At 46.0% G+C, this 27,614-nt stretch overlaps 1 protein-coding gene across 1 annotated transcript in view; it reads right to left on the bottom strand.

Moving 5' to 3' along the window:
* The window catches only part of ARK2C (arkadia (RNF111) C-terminal like ring finger ubiquitin ligase 2C), a 107,091-nt gene extending 80,705 nt beyond the window's left edge, over positions 1-26,386 (bottom strand). Inside the window, exon 1 of the mRNA XM_077816204.1 lies at positions 26,326-26,386. Within this exon, the coding sequence (XP_077672330.1) occupies positions 26,326-26,386 (61 nt within the window). The remainder of the gene's footprint in view (positions 1-26,325) is intronic.
* Positions 26,387-27,614: the final 1,228 nt, after the last annotated feature.

Here is a 27,614-nt window from a genome sequence, read left to right as displayed (position 1 = left end):
GCACATTCATGAGAGTGACTTACCCACACCCATCCAGCAGGCCATTGACAGCGCTGCGAATAGAAACCAGGACTCCCACAGCCCCATTTGATGCCCTAACCCGCAGACCACACTGCCTCTAATATAGGATGTAGTTGCATACTTTAAGCACCATACTTGCTTAACACTAGAGGGTATTTGAACACCAAGACATGACCAGCAGTATTTTACAATGAGTTTCCTGTCTAGTTACTTTTTGCATGAAACCTTCTGATATATTAAATTCCAAGCAAGGGCTTGGGTCATTACATACTGCCTCCCTAAACTCTCCCTGTGATTTCACTTAGCGATGATGTTCAGCATGTCCTCATCCAAACCATTCTGCAGTAGGTGCCATTAAACAATGGGCATGTACAACACGCTTCGCTATAGATTAGAAAACCAGAAGGGACCACTGTGATCATCTAGCATGACCTCCTGTATCTATGATATTTGGCAAGCTCAGTCGTGACCAGAGTCTGAATGGGAGACGGAGGCTGAACGATCTTCTCTTTCCTAAAGGTTTTCATACCAGGTCATGACCAGGGAATTGTTAGTTTGCACCACTGCTCCCAACTGTGGATCAAAAGAAGAGTTTTTAATCTCTAAGGCTGTCGGTACTTCACCTGAATTCATGTCATATTCAAAGAATAATGATTTTTAAAGGATTTCAGGAGCAAACCAAATCTTCCTGCTATAGGGGAGCAGGTAGAGAGGCTAGGTGCTATCCAATTCCCTCAGAACTGAAGAGTTAATACCACACCTCACACAACATTGCTCCATAAATAATAGCAGCTGGAAGACACAGAGTCTTTGCCTTCTGCAATGCTGTGGTTCCATCAGAGAATCCTTTCTTTCACTGCCTGTAAATTACACACCGTTCCCTGATATCACTGCACAGCAAACAAACTCCCTCCTTATCTTGGATCCTGGAGATGTGTGGGCTATCATAAATAACTTCTGAACAAGATAAGGCTTCTTCCAATATAGCCTCTGCCTCGGCCCTGATGTGCTGCATAGCTAATACACATACGGCACTTTCTCCCGCCATCAACTGAGCTAAAGCAGCCAGTTTCTGAGAGAGGTCAGCTGTAGCCTGCTCAGTTAAGAGTCTACCCCTGCTCCTTTTGAAGAAGCAAAAACCCCATTGACTTCTATGGCACAGCTTCAGATTCTAAACCCATGACCCTGAATGGCGTGGAATGCCCAGCAACTCCCATTGATCTCAGTGGGAGAGGTTTCAGAGTAGCAGCCGTGTTAGTCTGTATTCGCAAAAAGTGGGAAAGGACGATGCTTAGCTTCAGGCATGGTCAAGCCTGATTCTGCTACCTTTGCTCATCCTGTGTAGAACCTTGCCCTGTGAGTCATCCTGTTGGTTTCAATGAGTCTACTCATGGAATTAGGTACTACTCAGACACAGCAAGGGTGGCAGAATCTAGCCCAGGGAAGGGCAAACTACAGCCCACAGGCCGGATCCAGCCCATCAGGGCTTTCAATCTGGCCCGCGGGATTGCCAGTCCTGTAGCAAGGCGGGGCTAAGGCAGGCTCCCTGCATGCCCTGGCCCTGCGCCGCTCCCGGAAGTGGCCAGCACCACATCCCTGCAGCCCCTGAGGGAGTGGGAGGGGGGCAGAGGGCTCCGTATACTGCCCTTGCCTGCAGGCCAGCACCACATCCCTGCCCCCCACAGCTCCCATTGCCCTGAGCCCCCTGACACACCCTAACCCCCTGCCCTGAGCCTCCTCCTGCACCCTAATCCCTTGCCCTGAGCCCCTTCCTGCACACTGCACCCCCTCCCACACCCCACAATCCCTTCTGCACCCCAACCCCTGGCCCCAGCCCTACATTCATGGCCCTGCATACAATTTCCCCACCCAGATGTGGCCCTCAGGCCAAAAAGTTTGCCCGCCCCTGATCTAGCCCTTTAGGTTTCACCATGAAAAACTAAGTATGCGGGAGATGAGATGTTTATAGATTCATGATTCATAATATTGCAGTTTTCAGGGAATATAACACCATTCATGCTTAAGAAATGCTCTTATTTTCTGCCAAATATATAAAATAATCACTCATCTCCCGAGCAGCCAAAGTAAATTATATATCGTATTAGCCCCATACACTGTAATTCTGGTATAGAATGAAACCATTTCCCAAGTCCCTAAATCTCCTTTCTGACTTCAATTTACAAATGTCTTGCCTAGGATCATCACTGTGATGACTAATGAACACTTATTACAAGTGAGTTTATAAATGTTATTAAGAGATTTCTATTAAAGGCCAGGCTAAAAAAAAAATGTGGATTTAACAAGAACAACAAGAGAGGAGGAATCTGCAGAGATTTCACAGCTCTTTTCCTGCCAGGCAAAGGAGAGCCACAATGTTTGCAGCTCAGTGAATGCGGAAATTGTTGGCTGCTCACTGACTTTGACGGACATACCTTCCGAAGTGCTGGAGCCCTGATTATCTTCAGGTTCATTCGGAGCGTTAGAAGGCTCTCGCGCGGACTCCATTACCCCACTAGTTCACCACATGGCAGGGGAGGGCTGAGTGCAGGCGGATATTCTTTAAGATCCTAACGCTGCATCTCCAGGCTCTTGTAAAGCATTTTTAGACTACAGCTGATTTGAGACAGATTTTTTTTTAAACGACTCAGGTCGGATTCTGATCTCACTTACGACAGCATAAATCCAGAGCTGACGTTTATTCTGGATTGGTGCTGGTGTAATCAAGATTAACGAGGAGTCTGGTGTCAAGATTAGAATCTGATGCCTTGTTTTTTGATGATGCATTTTGATAGCTTTGTTTGGGAGCCATGGCTGATTTTCGTGATGACTTCTCACTGGCGCTTTGGCTTCAAAGACAGCTCCTATTTAAAACTATCGCCCCCCTGCAAGTGGTGCAGGACAGGTGCGCAGTGAAGGTGCAGTCACTGATGAGATATGCCTATGAGAGATGGGCCCCACACAAAAACCCGACATGAACTTTGGGGAAGTTCAGATCTGGAGGTAAATGTCATATCCAGCCCTATCTCCTTAGTAGGTTACACCAAAACCCTAGATGTGAACTGCCCCCTAGCTTGGATCTAGATTTTGTTACTGGGATCCATCACTAACACTTACAAAAATAATAAGCAGCCAGAATAACGTTGGATGATACAGGTAGTTTTTCCTCATCTCAAAAGCTACACAGCGAAGGGGAAGCACTTGCCTTCTTACTTTTCTATACACAAATGCCACTATCCATCACAAGCACAGTGATGAGATGGACAGAAAGAAGGATAGCAGGATGGGAGGACAGATTTCAAAGCATTTTAAAGGCATTAATGAATTCCCCTTCACAGTAACCCTGGGAAGTACACACAGAGGTTGCCTTTAATAACTCACCTCAGAGACCTCAGTATTTGCAGTATCCTAGGAACTCCCTATCATCAATATGCAGAAGCTGAGGAAAAACATAGATACAATTTTTTAAGCAATTGTCACTTTTCCAGGGGGGTGGCTGCGCTAAGTATTATTTCCATCTTGCAGCTGGGAAAATTGAAGCGAAGGAAAGTGACTCGCCCAAGGGGACACTATGAGCAGAGTCAGGAACAGAAACGCAGATCTTCTTCCTCCCAGGTCCATTCAAAACCCCGTCTTCCCCTTCCAGGAAGGCCGATTGGCTTTTTACTTTTTTCGCTACCATTTCACATTGCTGGAGAGAAGGCAGCAGGAAAAGTGGATGTGCAGCCTCACAGTACATGCCTAAAGCTTATGCAAGTTAAATTTAGGTCTAACTAAAACCATGTGCCTTGGGCTGCAATGCCAGTTGTGAGTGCTCTTTCTCTTCTCTCCTCTCCCCACCCCCAGTAGCTGTTTCTTTAGCTGATGATAAATCTTCAGCTTTCTCAAAAGAGATGGGCCTTTTAAAACAAGCCTCTAATTCCCTTCCTCTCCCCCAGTTTTGAGTCAGCAATGAAATAAATGTAAAAAGTGGGTGCCAATAAGCAGGCAAGTCATGGCATCCTCTAGAGCAGTGCTTCTCAAGCTATCTGATGTGGGGGACCGGCAATTTTTTTTCCCAATGTGCGCGCAGACCGGCAGCCGATGGCTCGCAGACCGGGACTGGTCCGCGGGCCACCACTTTGAGTAGCACTGCGGTAGGGCTTTGTTTTGCCTGGGGGGGCTCAGACCTGCAACAGAGCCGCAGCTGCACTCCAGGTGGCAGGCAGGCCGGCAGGCACAACCCTGCCCGGAGTTCCCAGGCAGTGCAGCAGCAGCACCCTTCTAGGGTCTGTCTTCACTGAAAAGCTAACGTGGGTTCTTATTGGAGTGTTGCCCCTAACACCTCTCCCGTCCACACACAAAAACCCCTCCCCCGAGTTAAGTGGTGCTTTCGTCCCAGGCTAGCGGGCCTGGCTGGGGATGTGAGTGACAGCCCAGGTACCACGTTTACTTGGGCTGGTAGCCCGCCCATTGGGACACAGGCTGAATCACTCAAGTGCTGATAGTCCTCCGGTGTCTTCCCGCAATTCCCCTCAGGTGCCAGAGGGACAGACGAATTCTCCCACAATTCATAAAGCAGCTCAGTTTACTGCAGCACAAAGAACCATGGGATGTGCCCCCAGAGTCCTCGCAACACACCCAGAGGGTGCACAGCACCAGTGAAGACACCAGCTTGGGTAGAGCTGTGCAATGTGGCCGCTCACACCTGGGCTAAGCTAACCTGGGTTCTCAGACAAGGTGCTGATCACCTGGGCTAACTCTGCAGTGAAGATACTCTTATTAGAGGTTGCAGCATGCCCTCTGCTCTCCGCATGGCCAGTTCTATTGGCCAGTCCCAAAGCCATGACCCCCACCTTCTTCCTAGATCTCCCCAGCCCTTTTGCTACAGCTAGCTTTACAGGTACCAGCAAAAAAGCAAGACCTTGTGCTCAGCGGAGCTCAAGAATGGTCATTTTTTTCCAAATCCTTGCCCTTTTCCCTTCCCTTGTGCCTTTGCAAAGGGCTCAGGCATAATCTGGCCCCTTGAATACCTTCCTGTACCCTCAAAACAGGCCTAAATGCTATCAGCAGTGCCTGCACAAGTTGGAACCAAATTGTGCCTGAAAGCAATGGTGGGTGCAAGTGTGGAGTATGAATTGAGGCCCCTTGAAAATCCAGGTGCTAAGAATATCCACTGCTCAGCTTTTTTCTTTCAGGATGTATTTACTTGCCCTATAATTCAGTCCAAAGTGAAAACAAACAAAAAAACCCAAAAATCTAAAACACTTAATAATGTTGTGACACCTTGGTGGTATCCCCTGGGCCCTCAGAGGGAAAAGAGCAACTGCTCACTGCTTCATTGAAGTTAATGGCCCACAAAGGAAATCACGATCCACTAACGGAGAGCTCCCTAGCAGCAGCAACAAAATTCGAAGGTGCACCCGGCTAGAAAATCGTGACCCAAGGTTGGTGGCATTTTGCCTCTCGAAGATCAGGAAATCCCCAGTTGGAAAGGTCAAGGCTATTTGCGTAGAGGAGATCAATGAAACCCTGGATTTCCTTAGGAAGCTGATAGAAGGAGCTTGTGTGTTAGGTACGTAAGGAAGCCGTTTGTCAAAATCCATCCCAACCAAAACAGATGCCTCAGCTCATCAAATCAGCAGTGCATTTGAGTGAATAGTCAAATGGCCTTTCCAGACGAGAGTCTAATGAACTTGATTCCTGTAGGGCTGCCAGTTCTTATCAACAAAAATGCTCTCATTTTGCCTCCCACTCTCCCTCTCACAGGGGCCTTCAGAATGGCTAAATGGCTTTATATTCATCCTGAGTAGAGGGGCCCACATTATACAATGCATATGCACAAAATGCGTGCGTCATTTTGCAAATCCGGGCCATTCTGTTTAGGATTGTGTAGCTCTGCTTCACAGGGTAGGCCCCCATTACAGTTGTTTGACTGCCAAAAATGGCTTCTTAATCAGCACTGCATGAGGAGGAAGAAATGCCAGGTACAAATTCTGCTCCTAGTGACATGGGTGTAAATCCAGAGTAACTCTCTTGATCTTGACTTCAGTGGAGTAGCTCTGCATGGGTGCTGTAAGGAGGGACAGAATACAGCCCTTTGTCAAAGTCAACAGGAGTGGCAGAGATGTAATTCTGGATAGAACTGCCTCAGTGAGACTAGAGACAGACCTGGCACAATTTGAATTCAGATCGGATTTTTACAGTTCAGGCCCATCTCTAATTAAATCCAAACTACCTATCTATGGGAATTACCATAGCACTACATAATCCTTTGTGTATTTATCCTCACAACACCCCTGTGAGGTAAAGTACTATTCTCCCCAGTTTACACATGAGGAACAGAGAGACTATGTGACTGGCCCGGGGTCAAACACAAAGTCTGTGGCAGAGCAAGGAATTGAACTACAGTCTCTAGCTAGGTTTCAGAGTAACAGCTGTGTTAGTCTGTATTCGCAAAAAGAAAAGGAGTACTTGTGGCACCTTAGAGACTAACCAATTTATTTGAGCATGAGCTTTCGTGAGCTACAGCTCACTTCATCAGATGCTAGATCTCTAGCTAGTATCTTAACTGCTGAATCATCCTCTCTATGGTCTCAGAGGTCTGTGGTGCACAGATTTAAGCTTTGCCTATGTCTTGAAGCACAGGCAGTCGTTCAGCTCTTTTTGTATGGCAAAAACAAGGTCAGCAGAATGAAAATCAACTCTTCTGGCTTGTCTACACGGTGGGGTAATGCGCTCTTCAGGGTTGTGATTTCTAAAGTGTGCTAATGTGTTACGCATTCATTGACCCGTGTTGACCCTGCCAGTCTGTTGAAACCCTGTTCCAAACAGCACTACGTTAAAGCACACCAGCTGGGTCTATATCAGTGGTTCCCAAACTGCGGTTCGTGAACCCCTGGGGGTTCGCAAAATGTTACAGGGGGTTCTCAGGAAAAAATTCCCTAATGGCGGACAGAGCTGTCCCTAGGGACCCCGGGCAGCACAGGGCTTGCAGCCCAGAGCCGCTGGACTTCCAAGAGCTAAGCAGATCAAAGCAAGCATATCTATCACCCTGAGGAGATTTAAACTTCAAGACTCCTTATAACAAATGGAAAGGGAGGTGGATATTTTTTGCTGTTTTTAAAATTAAATAGACAGCTAGTATTGTTTTTAAAATTATCATGAAGAACAAGTTTAAGTTTTGTTGCAACGTGTGTCGTTTGCCTGGACTGCTCAAGACCCGAATGCTTGTGTAGGAGGAACTCTCTGAGTTGGTTTCTTAAATACCTTCATGCTGTTTCACATCTGATACTCCTTGATGAAACCTAGGAGCCTTCTCTTATAACAGGCTTATTCAAAGTGATACAAGCTACGAAAGTGAGATCTTGGAAGAGTGTTGCCGTTTTCATAATGTAATAAAAATACTGTAATGATAAATAATAATTAATAATAAATAGTGTGTAATAAGCATGTCATAAAAACAAATTTTACATTTCCAAGATCACTGCTTTTATAATTTATACTCAGGTAAAGGAGAAAATCCCTGGAAATATTAATTTTTAGGAAGGGGTTCAAAAAGGGGTTGACATTTTAGTGAAAGGGATTCACAGGTTGTTAAAGTTTGGGAACCACTGGTCTATACGGACCAATTAATGTGCAACACATTCGTGTGCTTTCGAAATCACTCCCCAAAAGAGTGCATTGTCCCACCAGTCTGACTTTGTACAGGGCCTGAACAACTTACAACCAGTTAAGCTGCAGTGGATGAAGTGAGGATGTGGTTGCACCAGGCCATCTACTCACTATTCTGGACTAACTAAAATTCCACATAACGTGTAGCTTTGTTCCCTGGTGCCCAGGCCTGGATGTAACGGAGAAGAAGGAGGACAGTGTGTTGCCATTACATTGGTTAATGCAACTATGACACTGACAAACCAACTCTTGCCAAGACTGTAGGCATCAGCTGAGCACTGATAAATTCATAGCTGGAAACCAGACCAGCTCACCTGCAGTGTTCCCTCTAATTTTTCCCACCCATGTGTGGAATTAATTTTTTTATGTGCACCGATATGGAGGTGATGTGTGACACATGACCTTCATATTGGTGCACATAACAAAATTCATTCTGCACATGGGGTGGGGCCGAGGAATTCTTGTGGGAGGGGGCTCAGGGCTGGGGCAGAGGTTTGGGGCACAGGGGTGTGAAGGCTTCGGCTGGGGGTGTGGGCTCTGGGGTGGGCCGGGGATAAGGGACTCAGGGCTGGGGCAGAGGGTTGGGGTGCAGGGTGTGAGGGCTCTGGGGTGGGGCCGGGGATGAGGCGCTCAGGGCTGGCGCCAAGGATTGGGTGCCGGGGGTGAGGGCTCCAGCTGGGGGTGTGGGCTCTGGGATGGGGCCAGGGATGAGGGGCTCAGGGCTGGGGCAGAGGATTGGGGTGCAGGAGGTGAGGGCCCCGGCTGGGGGTGTGGGCTCTGGGGTGGGGCCGGGGATGAGGGGTTTGGGGTGCAGGAGGGTGCTCCAGGGCTACGGCGGGGAGAGAGGACTCCCCCCAGTGCTCTCTCCCAGCAGCAGCTCCTGGGCTGGGGGGAGAGGTGCCTATCCCTGCCGTGGGAGCTCTGGGGCTGGGGCTGCAGGATAAGCACCCCTCCCCCAGCCTCAGCAGGTCTGGGCTGCCACCCGGGCTGTGCCTGGGTCTAGGCCGCTCTCCGCCACCCCAGCTGCGGCTGGGTCTGGGCCACTCCGGGGCTAGGCCGTGCCATGCCGACCTTGCCTGGGGCCGGCCCAGGCCACACCGTCCTGGCTACGCTTGGGGCCGCGCCTGGGTCCTCTCTGGCCACTGCTGGGTCTGTGCCGCTCTGGCCGCAGCAGGTCGGGCCTGCAGGGTGAGCTGTGGCCGGAGGAGGGGCGCCCCTCCCGCGGCAGGTTGGGGGCCGGGCTAGGTGAGGGCTGGGGAAGGGGCACCCCTCCCCTGGCTGCGGCAGGTCCCTGGGCGGGTTCCCTAAGTGCCTGCGTGGGGCTGCTGTGCGGCCACACAGCTTACAGGGAACTTAGCTCACCGGTATGTTCGTATTGTTCAAGATAGGTGCTAGACCTGTAAGTGTGTTTAGTGTTTCGACTCTACGGAATGCTTGTAAGTTGCTGCAGGCATTGATTTCACTTGTAATGTCTGTATCCCCGGCTATAAGGTAATATGTACGTTTTCCTTTGTAACTGTAAAAATGCCAGCTCTGAACCTGTGAACCCAGTCAAGAGGAACGCTCCACCCACCGACCATCAAGAAGGACTCTCAAAACTAATGGGCCATTGTGGAACATCACCGATACAAAGACTTGGTTAATAGCCCTCTCACACCCATGAAGATGCTACGTGCAAGAAAGTGCATCCCATCAGCCTGAATGCTGGAAGAAGGGGATAAAACAGAAACACAAGAAAATTTCTCTCTCTTTTGCTATTTGGACTCTCACAGGGCTGGAGCTAGGAAACAGAAGCAGAGATTCCCAAGGTCAGCCCTAACCGTCAGTGCTTACAACTCTGTCACCTTCAGAAACATAGACTGTAACTCATTTGTGTATATATGTTGCCTCCTTTAACCTGTAAATAACTCTCTCATTTCTTTTTCCTGGTTAATAAATCCTTTGTTATCCTATAGGATTGACTACAAGCGTTGTCCTTGGTGTGAGATCTAAGGCACAAATTGACTTGAAATAAGTAACTGGTTTCTTGGAACCAGGAGCAACCTGAATCTTTTGTGATCTTTGGTGTATGGCAACCAACTATGACTAAATCCAGCTTGCCCGGGTGTCAACATACCCTGGAGTGCCCAGGGGGACTGTCTGTGACTCCATGGTCAGACTGTTATGGTACCTCAGGAGTTCACATCTGTTAATGGTTTGGTGAGATCTAGTGGTAGAACATACCGCCAGGTCGGGGTGTCGGCCCTGCTTTATGACAGTCTGCCCTGAGGTTGGCACTCACGGGGGTGAACCACTCCAGACAGCGTGATGACAACAACAACAACAACATTTGGCTCCTGCAAGCGTTGCATGAGCATGAGCCAATCCTCAGAACAACTCGGCTGATGGGAAAGGAAGGATCATTCTCTCCATTTTACACGAGGAGAAATGGGCAGAGAGGTTAAGGCCCAACATTTTCAAAAGTGCACTTGTTAAAGTTCCCACACACTTCTGCGCGTGTCCAGTTTCCACATGCTCAACCCCCCTAATGAGCATGCACAAGAAGTCTGAGATGTGTATGCACAGATATAGAAGTATGTGCATAAACCCCTGATTCGCACACACCCTAGGCACTGTCCATGCAAATTTTAGCGTTGGTATTTTGAATATTGAGCTCAAGTGATTTGCCCAAGGCCACAGAGCAAGTCAGTGGCAGAAGTAATACGGGAAGTCAGGAGTTCTTGGCTGTCCGTTCCATGCTCAGACCACTAAGTGCTGCTTCAGACAGACTGACTGGTAGACTACCCTTTAGATTCCCCTACCCAGTACTGATTGTTAATGTACTTCTGGCAGGGGTCATTCCATGGCTTAATTACAGGATGGATCTCTGCAGTCAGCAATCCATCTTTCTCCCCCATTTGGGTGCCTTCTCAAGGACAGATCCTTGTACGCTAGCTTTGTTATTCTTTCCTAAAACAATTTCCATACATATTAAGGAGAGAAAGGATCATTATGATAATTCAATTTGACTTCCTGAAGTGAGCTGTAGCTCACGAAAGCTTATGCTCAAATAAATTGGTTAGTCTCTAAGGTGCCACAAGTATTCCTTTTCTTTCTACAGGCCATAGAATTTCTCCCAGGAATTCCTGCATCAAGCCCTTCATTTGTGGTTGAACTAGAGAATACCTTTTAGAAAGCCATCCGCTACTGATTTAAAGACTGCAAGTGATGAAGAATCCACTTCACAGCTTGGGAAGCTGTCCCAATGCTTAATTACCCCCACTGTTAACATTTTGCACCTCATATCCAGTTGGAATTTTTCTAGCTTCAGCTCTCATCCACTGGCTCTTGTTCAGTCTTTCTCTGCTAGATTGAAGAGAGTGATGGTATCAGAAACCATCGTCCTGAGTAGGTACTTACAGACCATGATCAAATCACCTCTTAACCTTCTTTTCAATAAACTAAATAGATTGAGTTCCTTAAGTCTCCCATTGTAAGGGGTCTTTTCCTGACACTGAAAATTTCTTGTAATCTTCTCTAAACCCACTGGTTTTTCAACATCCTTTTTAAAATTAGCCATTGGAACTGGACACAGTGTTCCAATAACTGTCTCACCAATGCCACATACATGGGGAATACCACATCCCTAATCCTGCTTCACATTCCCATTTATATATCTAAGGATTGCATTAGTGCTTTTAACCATAATCCACTGGGAGCTCGTATCTACTTGACTCCTGAGTCCTTTTCAGAGTCATTGCCTTTCCACAATCCTGAAGTGCGACTTTGCATTTAGTTGTATTAAAACACATAATGTTTGATTACCTCTAACTTGTCTGGTATCACACTTTGGGGTGGGGGGGGGGAAGAGGGGGCATGGTTGAGCAGTGTGACACTGCAGGGGTGGGGTTTGGTGCTGGAGGTGGGGTTGGGCAGTGTCACACAGCTTGATCCAGACCCGTATGGGCCAGTGACATGGCCTCATCATTATTCACCTGCTGGCCAATCTTTGTCTCACCTGCAAACTTGATCGGCAATCATTTTATATTTTCTCCCAGATCATTGACAAAAACATTGACCTCCCCTGCCGTGGCACTTGTGCCCCATGACTTTCCATTTCCTATCATCTGCATTTTCATGCCCTTTGGGCTGTTTCACAGCTGACCCATTGGCAGTGCCTTTTCAGAACTAAGAGAATGCATGCACGAGACACACCCTTGTCGTTTCCAGTCATTATGCGGATGGAGTTTATAACCTCATAAAGAACTGCGACAGGTTACTGTGGGAGGTGTCTATGCTGCAAAGACAAACCTGCAGCACTGAGTCTCAGAGCCCGGGTCACTTGACTCAGGCTCACGGGGCTCGGGCTGCAGGGCTCAAAACAGCAGTGTAAACATTCCCACTCAGGCTCGAGCCTGACCTCCATGGCCATCCCCCTTTGCCCAGTTTCAGAGGCCAGGCTCTAGCCTGAGCGGGAACAGCTACACTGTTATTTTTTGCCACGCAGCCTGAGCCCTGCAAGCCCAAGTCTATTGACCCGTGTTCCGAGATTCAGCATGGTTGGTTTTTCTTGGGAGGGTAGCTATATTAGACTGCCTTCCCACCACATCCAATGCTGTCCATTCCATGACCCATCCTCACGTCTGTATGAATTTGTATCATAGCTACCTGCTGTAACATACAGGATAGACTTAAAACTAGCATTAAATACATGCAGCCACTCACACCCTAAAAGATTTCTGGGAAGGATCAGGCCTTAAAAAGAAAGGGATTGATTCTCCACTATCTTTCACCTTGTGTACTTATTTACACCTGTGCCAAGTGGGCATTAAACACTACCAAATGAGAGTTCTCCACTCACATTCCCCAGGGGTAGCATATCACACTCATTTGCCACAGGCGTAAATGGCTGCAGAAGAGTGCAGTGAAGAATCGGGCCCATATTGCACAAGTAGGTTAGTGGGACTGCAATGAGTGAACTATGGAACAGTGAGTGAAATGCAAAACCATTCACAACTACGTAAATATGCAGCTTCAAACTGCGGTGTCTGGTTTTCTGTGCACTGCCCCTTGAATGTCGTCTGGTCTCAGCATGGCTGCAACCTGTAACCAGAGAGGCACACACTGTGCTCTCTCCTGAAGTCTTTACTTTTGTTCTTTCTTGCTACTGTTTCCTTTTAATCCAAAATAAAAGTTCTCTTAGGTGGGTGGGATATAGTTCTTGGTATATTGGAAACATAACATGAAACAATTAGCACTACAGAACTAATCACTCCAGCAGGTGAAGGCTAAGGACTACACACCATTCATGTGAGAACGTGTTATGTCCCTAGGCGTAAGGAAGGGAGAACGTGACAGGAGGTGGGAACACTTACCGGCTGAGATAGCGAGCTCCACAGCAGGCAACCAAATGGCCATGTTAGCGCTGCAGCTGTCTGCAAAGTTTAAAGGGCCAGCGCCCAGAAAGGCATGCTGGGGGAAAGGTCATGTGACCACTGAAGAGCGTCACCGGGGTCAGACAGAAGGGCCTAAGGGTTTTGCCAGTGGCAGTTGGGCAGTGGCCCCATATCAGAGTATCCCATAGTGCAGTGGTTAGTATTCAGCTAAGAGGTAGGGAACCTATGTTCAAAGCTCTTCTCCTCAAGCACTATGGGCAGTTGAACCAGTATTGCCCTCCCCCTGGGTGAGTGCCCTAACCATCAGGCTAAAGGTTATTAGGGAGGGGTTTTTTTTCCTCCCCACCCATCCGACTGTTACAGGCGTTCCAATGCTGTTCTTGCAAGTGAAAGCATAAATGTCTGACTCCAGGGGAGAGTCCAGATCCCCCTAAGCTGTGAGAGGGGAGGGCTTAGGATACACCCCCTCTTTGGCACCTGCTAAGCCAACTCCCTGCCTATTGTGCTGGCTTTATGGATTCCATTTTCAGGATCTGTCTGTCTCTCCCCGTGTATTGTATAGGGAGCTTGGGTGCCTATCTCAGAGTTTGTGGATTGCACTGGATGGCTGGGTGCCTAAAAGTTAGGCATGGCAAGGCTGAGCGTTGCAATGTCTAAATCCCTTTGTGGATCTGGGGCTAGGTGATTCTGGGGAATGGTGATTTGTTTCTGCCTGTCCCCAGCATAACTCCAATTCTGGAAGCTCCTGCTCTAGGCAGAGCCTGGTTGGTTTCACTGCGGAATTGGAATCCATGTCATGATAAAGAGCTCTGTAGCTAACACTGACAAGGCTCAGAAGTGATTGTGTTTGTCTGTGTTGGAGGGGAAGGACCTGAGTGCTCTGCCTCCCTCTTAGAAGATCAAGGAGCAGACTACCATGAGTGGGAATTAAATCAGTGTCTCCCGTGTGAGAGGGCGCAGAGCAAGCAGTTAAGCACGCACAAAGCTAGAGGCTGCTTTGAACCACACTGCTCTGGGGGGGCAGGGGAAAGGTCCATGTCTCATGCAAGCTCTGCAAAACGCAGAACAGTCGTTTGTCCCAGGAAGAGAACCAGTGAGAGCAGAGGCAACCCATGCCTGCCGATAATGGGGGGTGGAGTGAGGGCAGCAGCTGAGGGGGAGGCGACTCATGCCTGCCTCTCCCCACGCGTACCCTCTGAGAGACAGGAGGAGAAAACTCACAGCTAGACCCCTGTGCCTTACCCATGTGTCTACCAGCAGGGTTAGAGAAACTCATAGTCTGATTCCCACTGTTTGGAGGCTTTCAACCTAGCCTCAGTATGGCCAACCCCACACATTCATGAGTCAGCCCTCCCCCCAAAAAAGTCTGAGATTGGCTTAAAGATCATGAGATTTTTTAACAATAAAGTGATAAACTGTGGGTTCTTTTCATTTGCCTTCCAGTTTTTGAGGCTTTAGGGAGCACTTGGGTCATGTTTTCAAGTTTGTCTCCACAACCCTGAGGGCTAGAAATGTAGTTTTACTGAAGGGAGAACTGTGATTCTCACCCAATCACCTGACCCCAGGAGTGGGGCATTGTGGAAAACACCAGAATACTGTGAGACTCCCACTAAAAGCAGAAGAGTTGGCAATTACTTGTGTTGCTGTTACTTGTGGTCCTACAAGCTGGCAAGGGTGGCAACTATCACTGAGAGCATTAGCAAAGTCACAGGACATGGCCAGTGGTCTGATTAAAATATCCCTGATTCATGCAAGGGCCATGACTGGGGACATTTAATACTGTCAGACAGAAGGTGCACAGGGCCTTCCTGCATAAGAGCAAGTATTGTAAGAATTTTACATCAGCGACATCCAACCTTAGCCCGGCTTATGGCTTCCTTTGCAACTTACTAAGAGACTGCAGGCAGCACCGAACTTGCAGAAATGGAGCAGGGTAGCAGCTCTGCACTCATGCTGAGCATAGTCTTAGAAGTCTGTGAGGACTGCAGGTCCCAGTATGCTCCATCTCCGTATGAGCAACCTCCACTGGGATCGATTTGGAGAATGGCATACTGGGACTTGTAGTCTCCATGGGCTGTGCCTGGGAGAGGTGATCGTAGGTTGCATTGTGAACTCCCGGAATCCCATATAGTCTGCCAACTACGTTTAGCATCCCCGGCTCACTGGAGTACTTTGGAGAGGACAAGAAGCTATTGGCACATGTGCAGGAACCCTCTAAGAAAATAGAGGAAATATTTTGCTTTCCAGAGAAGATAAGGAAATTATTTTAAAATTAAATTAGAAAAGCTTCAGAGTACAGAGAACGTTTGACTGTTGGACTGACTAATGAAGCGCAGATCAATACTGATAAAGCAATCAGGAATGGTTGGCTCAGGGATCTGGTAAAGCCATTCAGAGCTTTTCACTTCTAAGTTGCTGGGTTAAAGCCAGCTTAGACAGTCATCACAGAGTCATTCCTATTGATGGCTGTTTGGTGCCCTATAGAAGGTGAGTGGGTGGGTCTTGTTCGGTTGGATAAGTGTCCACAATGCACAAAACCCACCACCACCTTTGTGTGCATTCTGTTGGCAGTCTCAGAAGAAAAGCCCAGGACTGAATGGGTCTGGAAACAGAACTCTTCTCTTGCCCCGCCAGGTCAGTGTAAAGTTCATTGGTAGGAAAGGGAAGGGGGAATCTCATGCTGTACTTACTGTGTGGATAAACTGAGGGCTTCATTAGGCATGCTCGTCAAGCCATCTCAGTGCTAAATTCACCTTTGACACCAAACAAAAAATAATGGCTAAGAAATAAACAGAGTCTTGATTATTTAAGCAGCAAACTTTAGGGTGCTGATGAATGAATCTGTGGACATTAATATTTCTGGAGTGATCAGACTGTGAGACTCTGCAGCAAATCCCCAGACATAGAGTGGGCTACAGCGCTTCATACATCATGGCTTGCTGTTCACATATTTCTAGTGGTATTCTCCTACTTAGACTTCCCAAATGAGAAGGGGATTTCTTTTCCACTGCTGCCTAAGCATAGTGTCTGGCCCGTTTAAAAGTCCCCAGGGAAAAAAGGAACCTTCTACTTTCAATTATTTTACTAGCCATCCATATTCACTACCAAAGCCCCACATAACAGGATGGACTATAAATGCATACTGCTCTGGGATGGATGTTTAAATGCAATATCCCCTAATAGCTTGTTCAAATAGAGGAAGCCAGAATGACAAGGCAACAGGTCTGGAAAAGTATGGGAGGGCAGAAGTCCGCATTCTCCCCATCCAGAGCAAGATTTCTCTAGAGAATGCTTGAACACAGCAGTTGGGAAGGCAATACTTTAAGATCTGAACAGCATGAACTGCAAAGTGAATTTCATAATCCTTTCGGGAACGCTTTGAACTGATCTGTTTGGAATAAAAGAAAATGTAACTCTGTAGGGAGCCAGATGGCACATGGAATTGGTAATGAGATACAGAGTCTTTCTTGTCCAGGTCACCTGTTAGAGACTTAGAATCTAGCCCGGGTCATTATTAATCAAAAGCTGTTACTATCATCTGATGGCTGTTTGGTGGCCTATGGGTAATGAGTTAGTTGGTTTCCTTCCAGTTCCTTGCCTCCAGAGCACACACTCCACCCTGACAAATGGCAGTCAAAGCACAAAGGTCAGAGATGAGATGAGGACTCAGATATGTCTACACTGCAAAACAAAACAATCCTGGCTAGGGCAGGTAGTCTCAGAGCCTGGGTCAACTGACTCAGGCTTGTCCTACAGATGTTCCTGCTCAGGCTGGGTTGTGAGACCCACTCGCCTCCTAAGTTTCAGAGCCTGAGCCCAAATGTATACACTGCTATTTTGAGCCCCGTGGCACAGGCCCCGCAAACCTGAGTCACTTGACCCAGCCTCTGAGTCTCTCTGCCATGGGTCTTTTTTGCTTTGTAGATGTGCCCTAAATTACTCCTTCGGCCCTTAGAGGTCATCCCTCTGCATTAGCAGGTTAGCCCATTGTTCTACTGCACCCTGTGCTGTACATGTCCTGCAGAATTCTTCAGGCTGCTTGTTTGGCACCTGTTATTAATGCTATAGCCTCTCTATCTATATGGGTACACACTCCGTATTATTAAGGAAGCAAACTGGAAGCCATCAGGCCGCTTAGAAGGGATGATTTTAGGGCAGTTTCAACTGCTCAGAGGGTTATTAGAACACCAATCACTGTCCTTTAACGTGTATATGGGATGGATCCTTGAATTATGGCCCTTATTAAACTGTGCACAGTGACTCGGTAAAATGTGTACTTAGCTGTTTTGGAAAACCTTGCTTAATAAACTGGCTCTTAGCCTTTAAGCAAAATCTCCCCAGCAAATGGCAATTGGTTCAGAGGACACATTCCCAAAAGGGGCATGAGAATGGTAAACTGTTGGAGCCCACTACAGCCTAGATGGGTCCTGCTAGTTCAAGAAAGTGATCCATCTTTCATGACGGGCGATCAGACCAAATGAAAGAACTCCAATCGCTTAAGGAAGGACCCCAGGACTGGGCAGTCAGTCTAAACCCAGAGTGGCGCCATTCATATTAGTGAGTCACTGGAGGTAACTGAGACCAGAAGCTGGTGCGTGTAGCCTTCATGACCACACTGCTTCCTCCACATACAGCCCAGCCCAGAGAAGACTGGGAATAGCAGGAATAATGCTTGGAGAGTGTTGCAAAGGTCAAGAATCCCAGTAATTGCACTCTGATTCCTGGAGTCACAGTAAACTGGCTATGTGAGCAAAGGTAAATCTAAATTAAGCAGCATCCTTATGAGACATCACCTATTACCGCTCGATTACGTTTATTATATCAAGCCCAATCTTGTCATCCTTACTGGAGCAAAATGACCACTGACAGTGGCCTGGGTCTGCAACAGCAACCAAGGAGTGCCCAGCACAGCACGGGCAATTGGGGGGACTGGAAAGATGGCTTTAAGCTACCTTTGCACTCTCCCAGTTCTGGGCTGGCTTTGCAGCTGCCCTGTGCTCTCTGTAAATTAGAGCCACTTGATAAGCACAGCTGCGGCCTTTTTCCTCCTAGACACCAGCTGAACACCACCGAAGCCTCACCCTACGGTAGGGATCTTCCTTAGGCCAGTTAAGCCCCTATTCTTTAGGGATCCGTTACATCCACAGCGCCGCACAAAGCAGCCATGGCAAAGAGAGAAACTGGGTCTATTGACTATAATGGGGGTTTAACCAGACTATGGAGGACTGAGTACAGAGCACAGGAATTAGCCAATAGGGCCTGATTCTGCTCTTACTCACAGGAGTAACTCCACTGGAGTCAACATGATCAGACTTGGTATCCAAAGGTCAGTTTAGTTTCTTAGCCATTTTTTTGGCAAAGCATCTGCAGACACCTGGGGCATCCCCAGAGTCGGCACTTCCCTTGTGGAGACCCATTTAGTGCAATTTCAGAAACAATTGATCTTTGGGAGGAAGACTGGCAAGCCTCAGTTGCATACATGGCATAGCAGGTGTATCTCTTAGCAATCACATGAAGCAGGCTCTAGCTTATTTCCTCCTGCCTGAAGGACTATCTTCCCCACAAGATGCTGGATCAGATTCTCATCCCAATTTTGCAGGTGCCACCCCCCACTGAAGTCACATAAACCTAATTCAGCCCTCATATATACACACACAACTACCCCAAGGACATGCATAGCTGAGGACAGACTAGATCCTTCAAGTCAGGGGGGTTGCTTTAACCAGGGTGACTGAAACCAGAGCTGAGGGTTTCCTGGAGTTGGGATGTGTTTAATTAGCAGGAATGGTAAGGATTTATGGCCTGGTTTTCGAAAGCGCTGAGCAGCCCTTGCTCCCACTGACTGTGGATGGAGGATCTAGACATGTAAAACTAGTTTGCTGGGACAGGTCCCATCAGGCATCAGAAGAAAACACTGTAAACATATTTTTTGATAGAGGCCACGACAAAGGCATGGTAAAACTGCTGCCTTGTTCATACGAATAACACAACGTGAATTTGGTGGATGTGCCTGGTCAAGGAGCTGTCCCCAGAATATACACGTAAGTGGAGTGAGGCTTGTCAGACATCCATACGGCTCTGTACTCTACATTTAGGCCTAGATCTTTCCCTACCACAGAACAAACCTCAGGTTAAAATTAGGTGGGAAACTCAGCATCCTGTGTGTTCTGGGGGTGTGGTCCTCCCATCCCCTGGATGCTCTGAGATCTACAGAGGGCCAGGGAATGTGCACTGAGGCCTAGTCCCTCTCTGCTGATCCCTGGGCCCCCTAACTCCCTCAGGAGCTATGTTCCATTGAGTCCCTGGCTATGACTAAGCCAAAACTCCTTGGGGAGGAGGTGCTGACAACATGGAATGAGAGTCTGTGCAAGATAAGGTAGCAGGATCAACATTATTTTGGACTTAGGAAAAAGCTGATTGTGGAGGAGAGTGGCGCTGTGCAGATGCTCTTACTCCTGGCTCCCCACATCCCCTGAGATCACAGAGCCGTGAACACACAGAGTTGGCCTGGAAGGGCTGGTGCAGAAGTGGGTGACAATTGTGGTGGGTTGACTCACTGTAACAGCATTTAGCTGCGGTGGGGGGCTTTCCACTCTTTCCATGAAAATGAAGGAGGAATGAGTTGGCCTTTAACATTTTGCATGTTCTTCATGGCATTACAGGGAATGTTTTCATGTGAGATACATGAGGCGTTTGAGAGAGGGGGTCGTTTACTCCCACTGACTCCTTTTGTCTTACATTTTACCCTATGTGCAGCAGAGGACTGACACCCCAAAAATTGCTGAAATGGACAAAAATCTCCTGATGATGCTATTCATTCACTAGGGCAATTGAGGATTCAGACAGAGCAGGATTCAGGCCTTGATTTGCTGTGGAGAGAGCTGAATGCTGTAGTCAACCAGTATGCAGCTAGCCAGAGTAACACCACTCTGACAGGGGCCACACAAGCACTGAGAGAGTCTTATGCACACAGGCAGATTGTGCAGCTAAGTGACATGTTTGGTGCAATGCATTGGGCTTTTTTAACATTACAAGAACCAATACTTATTAAGGAGTTGTGTTTACTGCTATAATCTTGGCCTGCTTGCTGTGGGGTTTTAAGTTTCATAGCCACTAAGCCTATCATCTTCAAATTTAGTGCCTTAAAAATTTTAGGCAGCTAAATCTACCGTTAGGAACCTAAATCAATGAGGCCTGGTTTCAGAGGTTGTGAGGATCCACAGTTCTCTTGGAAATCCACACACAGGGCACTCAGCAGCCTCCAGGAGTTACTCTGCACAGCAGCACCTGGCAGGATTGAACCCTAATCACTTGACTCATGGTTGATTAGGCCGTGGGTTGGATTTTTAACTGCATGCCTTTCACAAGTCCATTTATACTTTGGTTTCTTTTGCTTTTTAATTTGGAAGTGGGTTCATTAGTTTTTAAACATTACACATACGTGGGCCCAATTCTGCTCTTACCAGTGTAAATCCAGAGTTACTTCATTAAACTTTGCTGGAGCTGTTCCAGATTTATGCCACAGCAAATGAGAGTAGAATTTGGCCCAGTATGTTTATTTCTGAAATAAAATAAAAAAACCCGGTACAGATTATAATGAGACAAGAATCTCGGCTTGGTTCAGGAGATGGGGTCCGATGGGCCTGGTTCTTATTGAAACTTCTCTGGCAGCATAAAGGGGCTTAAAGTGTGTGTAAACTATTTCAATCCCTTCTAAAGCTGCCAGAGCAGTGTAAAGGCACCTTAGCATACCTAAGAATCTGGCCCAGTTGCGTCCATGGTCAGGATAATCATTCCCCCTCTTATACAAGGATGTTATTTAAAACACCCCATTAATGCATGGGGGTGTCTGAGAGAAATATACACTTTCAAGAAACCCTTGTGAGTCCTTCCAAACCCACAGCAACAATAGCACTTTGCTTGCCTCCAATGTTCCCAATCTGGGCTACTGAAATGAAAAAGATGGCTCTCTCGTGTCCAGATGTCTTTTCTGAATTAGTGTCAAAGGTATTAATTATTAAACTGTGGATGCATTCGATGAATTATGAACCATGGAAGCCTTGTGGCTGCTTGCTAGTACAGTGTTGGGGGAAAAGCAGAAATATTGTCTCTCATAAGAATGCGTGTTCTAACAAGATAGGTCAAAACATGATGCAGATGATAAATTGCTGAGCATGAGTTCCCATTAATCCAGAAGCTTTCTGTATTATTAGATTACTAAACTATCCTCAAAATGTATCAAACAATATTGATCTATATTAGCCTAATTTGCAAAATAAGAACTGGTGGCTTGGTATGATGAAACCACTATCTGTAACAAAGGGACAGCTGCTTGCATATTTCAGGTTAGCAAGGGTTGGAAATGTAGGATTTGGAGTGAGGGGGTTGGTTGGTTGGATTTTTTACTTTCTGAAACCATGAACAAAATTGCATTGAACTGTGTGGGGAAAAAAAAATCATGTAATAGAATGATCAGCCCCAAACAGGCATGCATGTCTCCCTTCATGCAAGCTTAAAAAAAGCACAGGCTCCCTGCTTACATATGTGTACGTGTACATGTGTCACAGCAAAACAGCTAAGCTTTCAAATCTGGAATAGGCTCGAGCAGAGAACAAAGGGCCAAAGCATACAGTACATCCAGAAGGGGGAGCAGAGAAATATATTGTGTGTGGTCATACAGGAGGGACATGATGGCCAAATAATTACTAAGATACATGGAAAAGGAATATGGAGGAGGAAAAAACTCAGGATACAGCTAGGAGAAAGTGAAAAAGCACTGCCTTGCAAAATGATGAGTCTCTTCAAATGACGACCATTTAGGTAGTGTGGGTTCCTTTAATCACTTGATTTCATTTGTTTCTAACATGCCTTTTTCTACAGGACAAACGTAAGATTACTTGTCGTGCACTGAAATTTTGATAGGTGGAACTGTCAACTGCTGAATGTTTGCTCTACTTTACAGGAAAATAACCCGACCCTGCATTTCTCCATCTTCTTTTGAAATGCAATTAGTGCAAAAAAGTGTTTTTGGAAGCCCTGACTCCTAGTCTCTTGTAGTGGCACCTAAATACCACCATGTAATCAATTTTAAATGTATTATGTAATAATGCCCTCCTGCAAGTCTGGGAAACAGTCCTCTTAATGGGTTCTGGTGAGATACCAAAGATGGGTGATCTGCATTATTATTTCATAGCATCTGCAGTAAACTCCCCTACTGGCTAAGGTGCAGAGCGAATTCAAATTTTCTGTGTGCTTACATATAATTTTAAAGTGCATGTTTACTTACTTGAGTTTCTATGTCAATATTTAGCTTGTTAATCAAATCAGATATTCAAAAGAGTGGACCTCAAGTTTTCACACTATAGTGCAAGCAGGAAGTGTAGTTATAACCTTAGCATCTTGGACACATTTACTACTCTAGCTCCCCAGCTGTCTATCTAAGGTATTTATAGTGTGCCAGTCATCAAAGTATCTAGGCACTAAGGACTCCTCTCCTACCAAATGGTGGGCAGGATAGTTATATTCAAAAGGGCAGGGTTATAAAAAGGAGGGGGGAAATATTTTTTCAGACTCATTTACTTCTTGCTAATAAAGCCAGCCATATAAAAATGTCTTTTTCCCTCATCCATCTTGGGGCATTGCACCTCTCATTACTCATGACCAATGTGTAACCTTGTAATCAGAATGCAGTAATAGCAGGCTCCTTAATCTCTTCTGATAATTAATGAGTGTGGGTGTGTTTATACACTTATTTTTTGCCATTCTAAAGTAAAACAGAACTATACATAGGCACAGTGATAATATAGGATGTGTATCTGTACAGTAGATATACACAGACTAATGCTGAATATAGATATGGGATCGAAATATTAAAGACCCCCATATCTGTGGTACTGAAATTCATTCACTCAAATCTTACAATGGGGAAAGCAAGGAAAAAATCTAAACAGCAGGATACGACAATAAATGGGAAAACAGCAATAGAAAAAGCACACTAGGTTAATATAGGAAAACTAGTTTCTTTATTGAGAGATTGTATATTAGTATTAGTGGAATTGTGTGTAACAATGTCATCATGCACACAATACAAAAAGGCAAGGCCCACCATGCTATGGAAGGGCAACAGAACAAAAGCAGCGTACAATGAGCAGATGTATAGGCTACAGCACATTACATTTCAGCAGGGTATGTCTCTACAGAGAGATTTACATCAGAAACTAGGTAATGTAAAAAAATACAGACCATGCTTTAGTTTTAGTACAAGAAAAAAGGTGAAGATACACAACCAAAGGATATTTGATACAGAAAATTACCCACAAAATAAGAACAGGAAGTAATTTAGCACAGCAGAAAATGTTATCCCTGTTTAATGGAAAACCATTTTGCCAGTAGTCTCTCCTTTTAAAAAAAATAATTTAATTAAAATTGCCATTTAATATGCTTCTTTGGAGCAGTATTAATGGATCAAATGTTTGTGTCCAATTTATATACACTAAATAAAGTGTTTGGATCATTTCTGTAACAGGCAGTTGTATATACTGGATGTTTCAGCTTTCAAAGAAACAGATGGAGGCCAGCTGTTGAAAGTGGTGTAATTTTGGCCAAGAGTGTGTGTGATATATAATGTACAAAGATGCAGTACCCCTTTGTATTACAAAGTCTTTGAATAATCCTTGTTAATATGCAGGGTGGAGGACTATTCAGATGTTCATATGCTTAGTGTCCCCATTTATTCATGGATCTTATTCTCCAACTATTTTTCAAAGCCTTTTTTTAAATGTGAGGCTAATTTAATTGCAGATTTTATTATTATTATTTTTGCCTATGATTGACTGTAATTTGTTTAGTCATAAAGGCGTTCTAGATGGCAAACCAATGGTTGTCTAAATAACTAGAAACAAGCCCACAAGATCCTGCATCCACCAACTAAAGCAAAATGAATCCACTTAACAGGAATTTACAGTGCAATGTACTTAGCTAAACAAGATGAAGATACAAAAATGGCTGTTATTATCTACAGCTATTCTGAAATGGCCTGTTTTCTATGCTACTACAATGAAATTAAAAAGAGCAGATTTAAGCTTACAGTCTGTCTAATAGTTTTACAAGAAAATTGTGGTTTAGGACTTCAGGTTTAAGCATTAGTATCCTCTGTCACAGGGTCTTTTATGGTTCATTTTTATGGATCAAATCTCAATTTGCAGTTTCTCTGTGGGTATGTTCGGTTTTAAGTAAAATGAAAGAACCCAAAATGAAATGTAAATTTAGGGGAGAGAAGCAGACAACCCCTCCCCTCCCAGTAAAACTAATTTGAAATTGAAAACATTAAATTGCATCCAGCAATGGTATTAAAAATCAGTGTAATTAGTGATGATAATGATTTAATCAGGATAATTATACTTTGGGGCTTAACATCAGTCTGAATTATTTTTAATGCATGCCTAGTATATAATAAAAAAATCCTAGACATTCTCAAATAATAAGAATAATTGCACAGATGAGAGGGAGAGGGGAAAAATTAGTGTTAGGGAGAAATCTCATCAATCTAAGCCTTTTTGAAATTGACAGACAGCCCATAGAGAGGGGATACTGCAGCTTAAATATCAATGCCTTCCTCGGATGGATACAGGAAATGGTTAAGAGAGGGGTGTCACAATACAGCTAAATGCAGAGGCAGAGGGCTACAGCACACAGCAGCAAGTTGACCATTCACTGTGCTACACAATGAAGAAAAAAAAATAAAGATTTGATAAATGCAAAATGTCATCATCCCATCATCACAATAGAGACTGCAGTTAACAATGCCACTATGTTCAACCTGGGTCATATGTACACATACAGTAAAGGGAAATAAAATTTAAAGTGGTTGGGCAACAGCAAGAAAGGAAAGACCAGATTCTGATCTCAGTCACACTGGGGGTAAATCAGTGCATCTGAAGCCATCCGTGCAGTGGAGTTACTCTGGATTTATAGCAATGTAAACTGAGATCAGAATCTGGACTAGGTCTAATTGTGCTAGATTTTAACCCATCTTTTATTGGGTCCCCAGTGACCAAGATCTCAATGGTAATTACAGCAGTGCATCATCTTTACGAGGAAATTTATTTTATATATAAATAAAACTATAGGGACTTGACCAACAATAGGCCAAAAGGGGTGGGAGGTCAGGCTGGGGGAACATTTCCAGGGAAAGAAATGTAAGGAGAGGGGGAAAGAGAGAGAGAGAGAGAGAGAGAGAGAGAGAGAGAGCTGATTGAGAAATAATAATGACTCTAAATGCATCCTGATTTTGATAGAAAGAAAATGGAAGGAATGAGGGAGAAAGGGGGTGGGGGAAGGTCCAAGTCCATTGTCTGTAGCAGAATGTGGGGTGGATGGGAAGGAGGGGAGGTGGAAAAAATATGCAAGGGCCATACACATCCCATATTAAATCTCTGTGAAAAGTCATCATCACGCTGCTTTTTCTGAAAAATCTCTGAGCAATAAGAGCACCATGGAGCTGCGGACTGATGTGCTGCTCTCCAGAGCCAACATTACATTCGAATCCCCAAAGAGAAGAGGACAAATTACAGGAGATGGGAGGCGGGGAGGGGGAATGTCCAACAAGAAAAAGAAATAAAGGGCCCCCTAAAAACGGTAGGCTAATTCCAAAGCTATTTTAGTCCATTACAGAAGAAACAGCAAGGGACAAAAAAGAAAGGTTAAGAGAGGGTGAACATGCTCTCGGGTCCCAAGAGAGTGGGGGGAGGGCGGAGATAAGCTATGGAGAGACCTCGGCTTGGAAATAAATAATAATAAAAGCACAGATCAATGGGTAAACAGGGCACACAGACGCCAAGAACACAAAATAAAATCGCTACCTACTGAATGCACAAAATCAAAAAGAAATACCTTTTTTTTTTTTTAAGCCCCCCTACCCCATCTGGGCATAGAGCGAGGCAGGTCTGGGCTTGACTTCCCACCCGAGAGCTCGATTTGTCAGGTGGAAAGCAGGGGGCAGATGATCCGATTTAAAGGAAGGAGGCTCCCCGCACCCAAAAAGAGAAGAATCTTGAAGTCATCCCACCAGCTCGGTTGCTGGATTTTCTTTTTCCTTCCCCCCCACCACCCCCCTCCTGCATCTGATCCGCAAGACAGAGAGACAACGAGGAGCCAGGAGTGGGTGGGGGGGCTGGGGAGGGGGGAACCCTCCAGAGAAACCAAAGGATCGTGCCTTTAAACCACACACACACACATACCCCCCGCCACCGCGAATAAGCCCCGAAGGATAAAGCGATACCTCTGTTTCGTACAGAGCCAAACACTGGAAGCACAAGATAGCCGACGTGCACTAGTACCATCCTGCCTGCCTGCCGCCGCGGCTGCGGTCCCTTTGTTGTGCTGCTCCTGGGCGGAGGTGGGAGCGGGGCTGCTGCTGGCTGGGAGACAGATGGCCCATGGAAATGGTCCCTTCCAATCCCCTATATACATTCAAATGTGGAGCTGGGACTGCAGCTGCCTGGCACACAAAGGGAAGGGCAGCCAATGGGAGGGAGGCCTGGGAGGAGGGGGTGGTTGGTTCTTTCTTGCTGGGTTTTTTTATATATATATTATTATTATTATCTCCAGCTTGGGTCTCTGTGACAGGGAGGAGACCCAATCAGGGGCTGGGGCTGGGCTGGAGCCTGCCCTGGGTCCTGCTGGCTAAGCTGCCTCCAAACAAGGAGATGGAAGCAAATTGGGGCCAGGGTCTGGAAGGCTGGGCGGGGGGAGGGGGGGGGATTTCACACCCACGGACATGCAGATACACTCTCACACACACACCCTGGCCAGCGGGATTCGCTGCGAAACACACGCACCCCCCACCCCCGAGATCTGTGCATGCATACACCCACAGAGACACAAGGAGTGATTCAGACAGAGACACAGAGCTACACAGACATCACATACGTTCCACACCCTAGCCACAGAGAATCATGTGTGTGTGCACACCTCACAGAGACAGGGGTAAACATGCAGTACACATATACAGGGCCAGATTTTTAAAGGTATTTAGATGCCCAAAGATGCAGCTTGGCACCTTGCTACCTTTAAATATCTGGCTCACCCATCCTACGTACAAAGACACACACACACACACAGGCACTTGTATGCCAACTGTCCACAAAGACACACACACACACCCAGACATACATAGGCACACATACACAAACACCCAGTCTATACATACATCAAGAGACACAAAAAATATACGGACATCAACATGCCCGACATATGAACACAGACACAGATCATACCAGTATAAAAAAGTCCTATAGAAGTTGAGAGAATGATAACCCTGCTATAGAACTCTACAGAATGGTTAAGAAAACTACACAAATTTCTTTTATTAAATCCTGTAGCTTTTCAGAGTAATTTCTGTAGAATCTTATTAAGTATCTCTATTGGTTTAATTCCTGTTACATTCTAAATGTCTTCTCCATTAAGGCACGGACAGATACATATAAAGACACACAATCAGGCATATACACAATCTACACAAATGTACAGAAGTGTATGCACACACACACAGGCATGGACACACAGAGA

This window comes from Eretmochelys imbricata, chromosome 5 (assembly GCF_965152235.1).
Source record: "Eretmochelys imbricata isolate rEreImb1 chromosome 5, rEreImb1.hap1, whole genome shotgun sequence".
Taxonomy (NCBI): Eukaryota; Metazoa; Chordata; order Testudines; family Cheloniidae; genus Eretmochelys; species Eretmochelys imbricata.
Note: the sequence above shows the minus strand (reverse complement) of the source record. Positions and strands in the feature narration are given on the sequence as shown.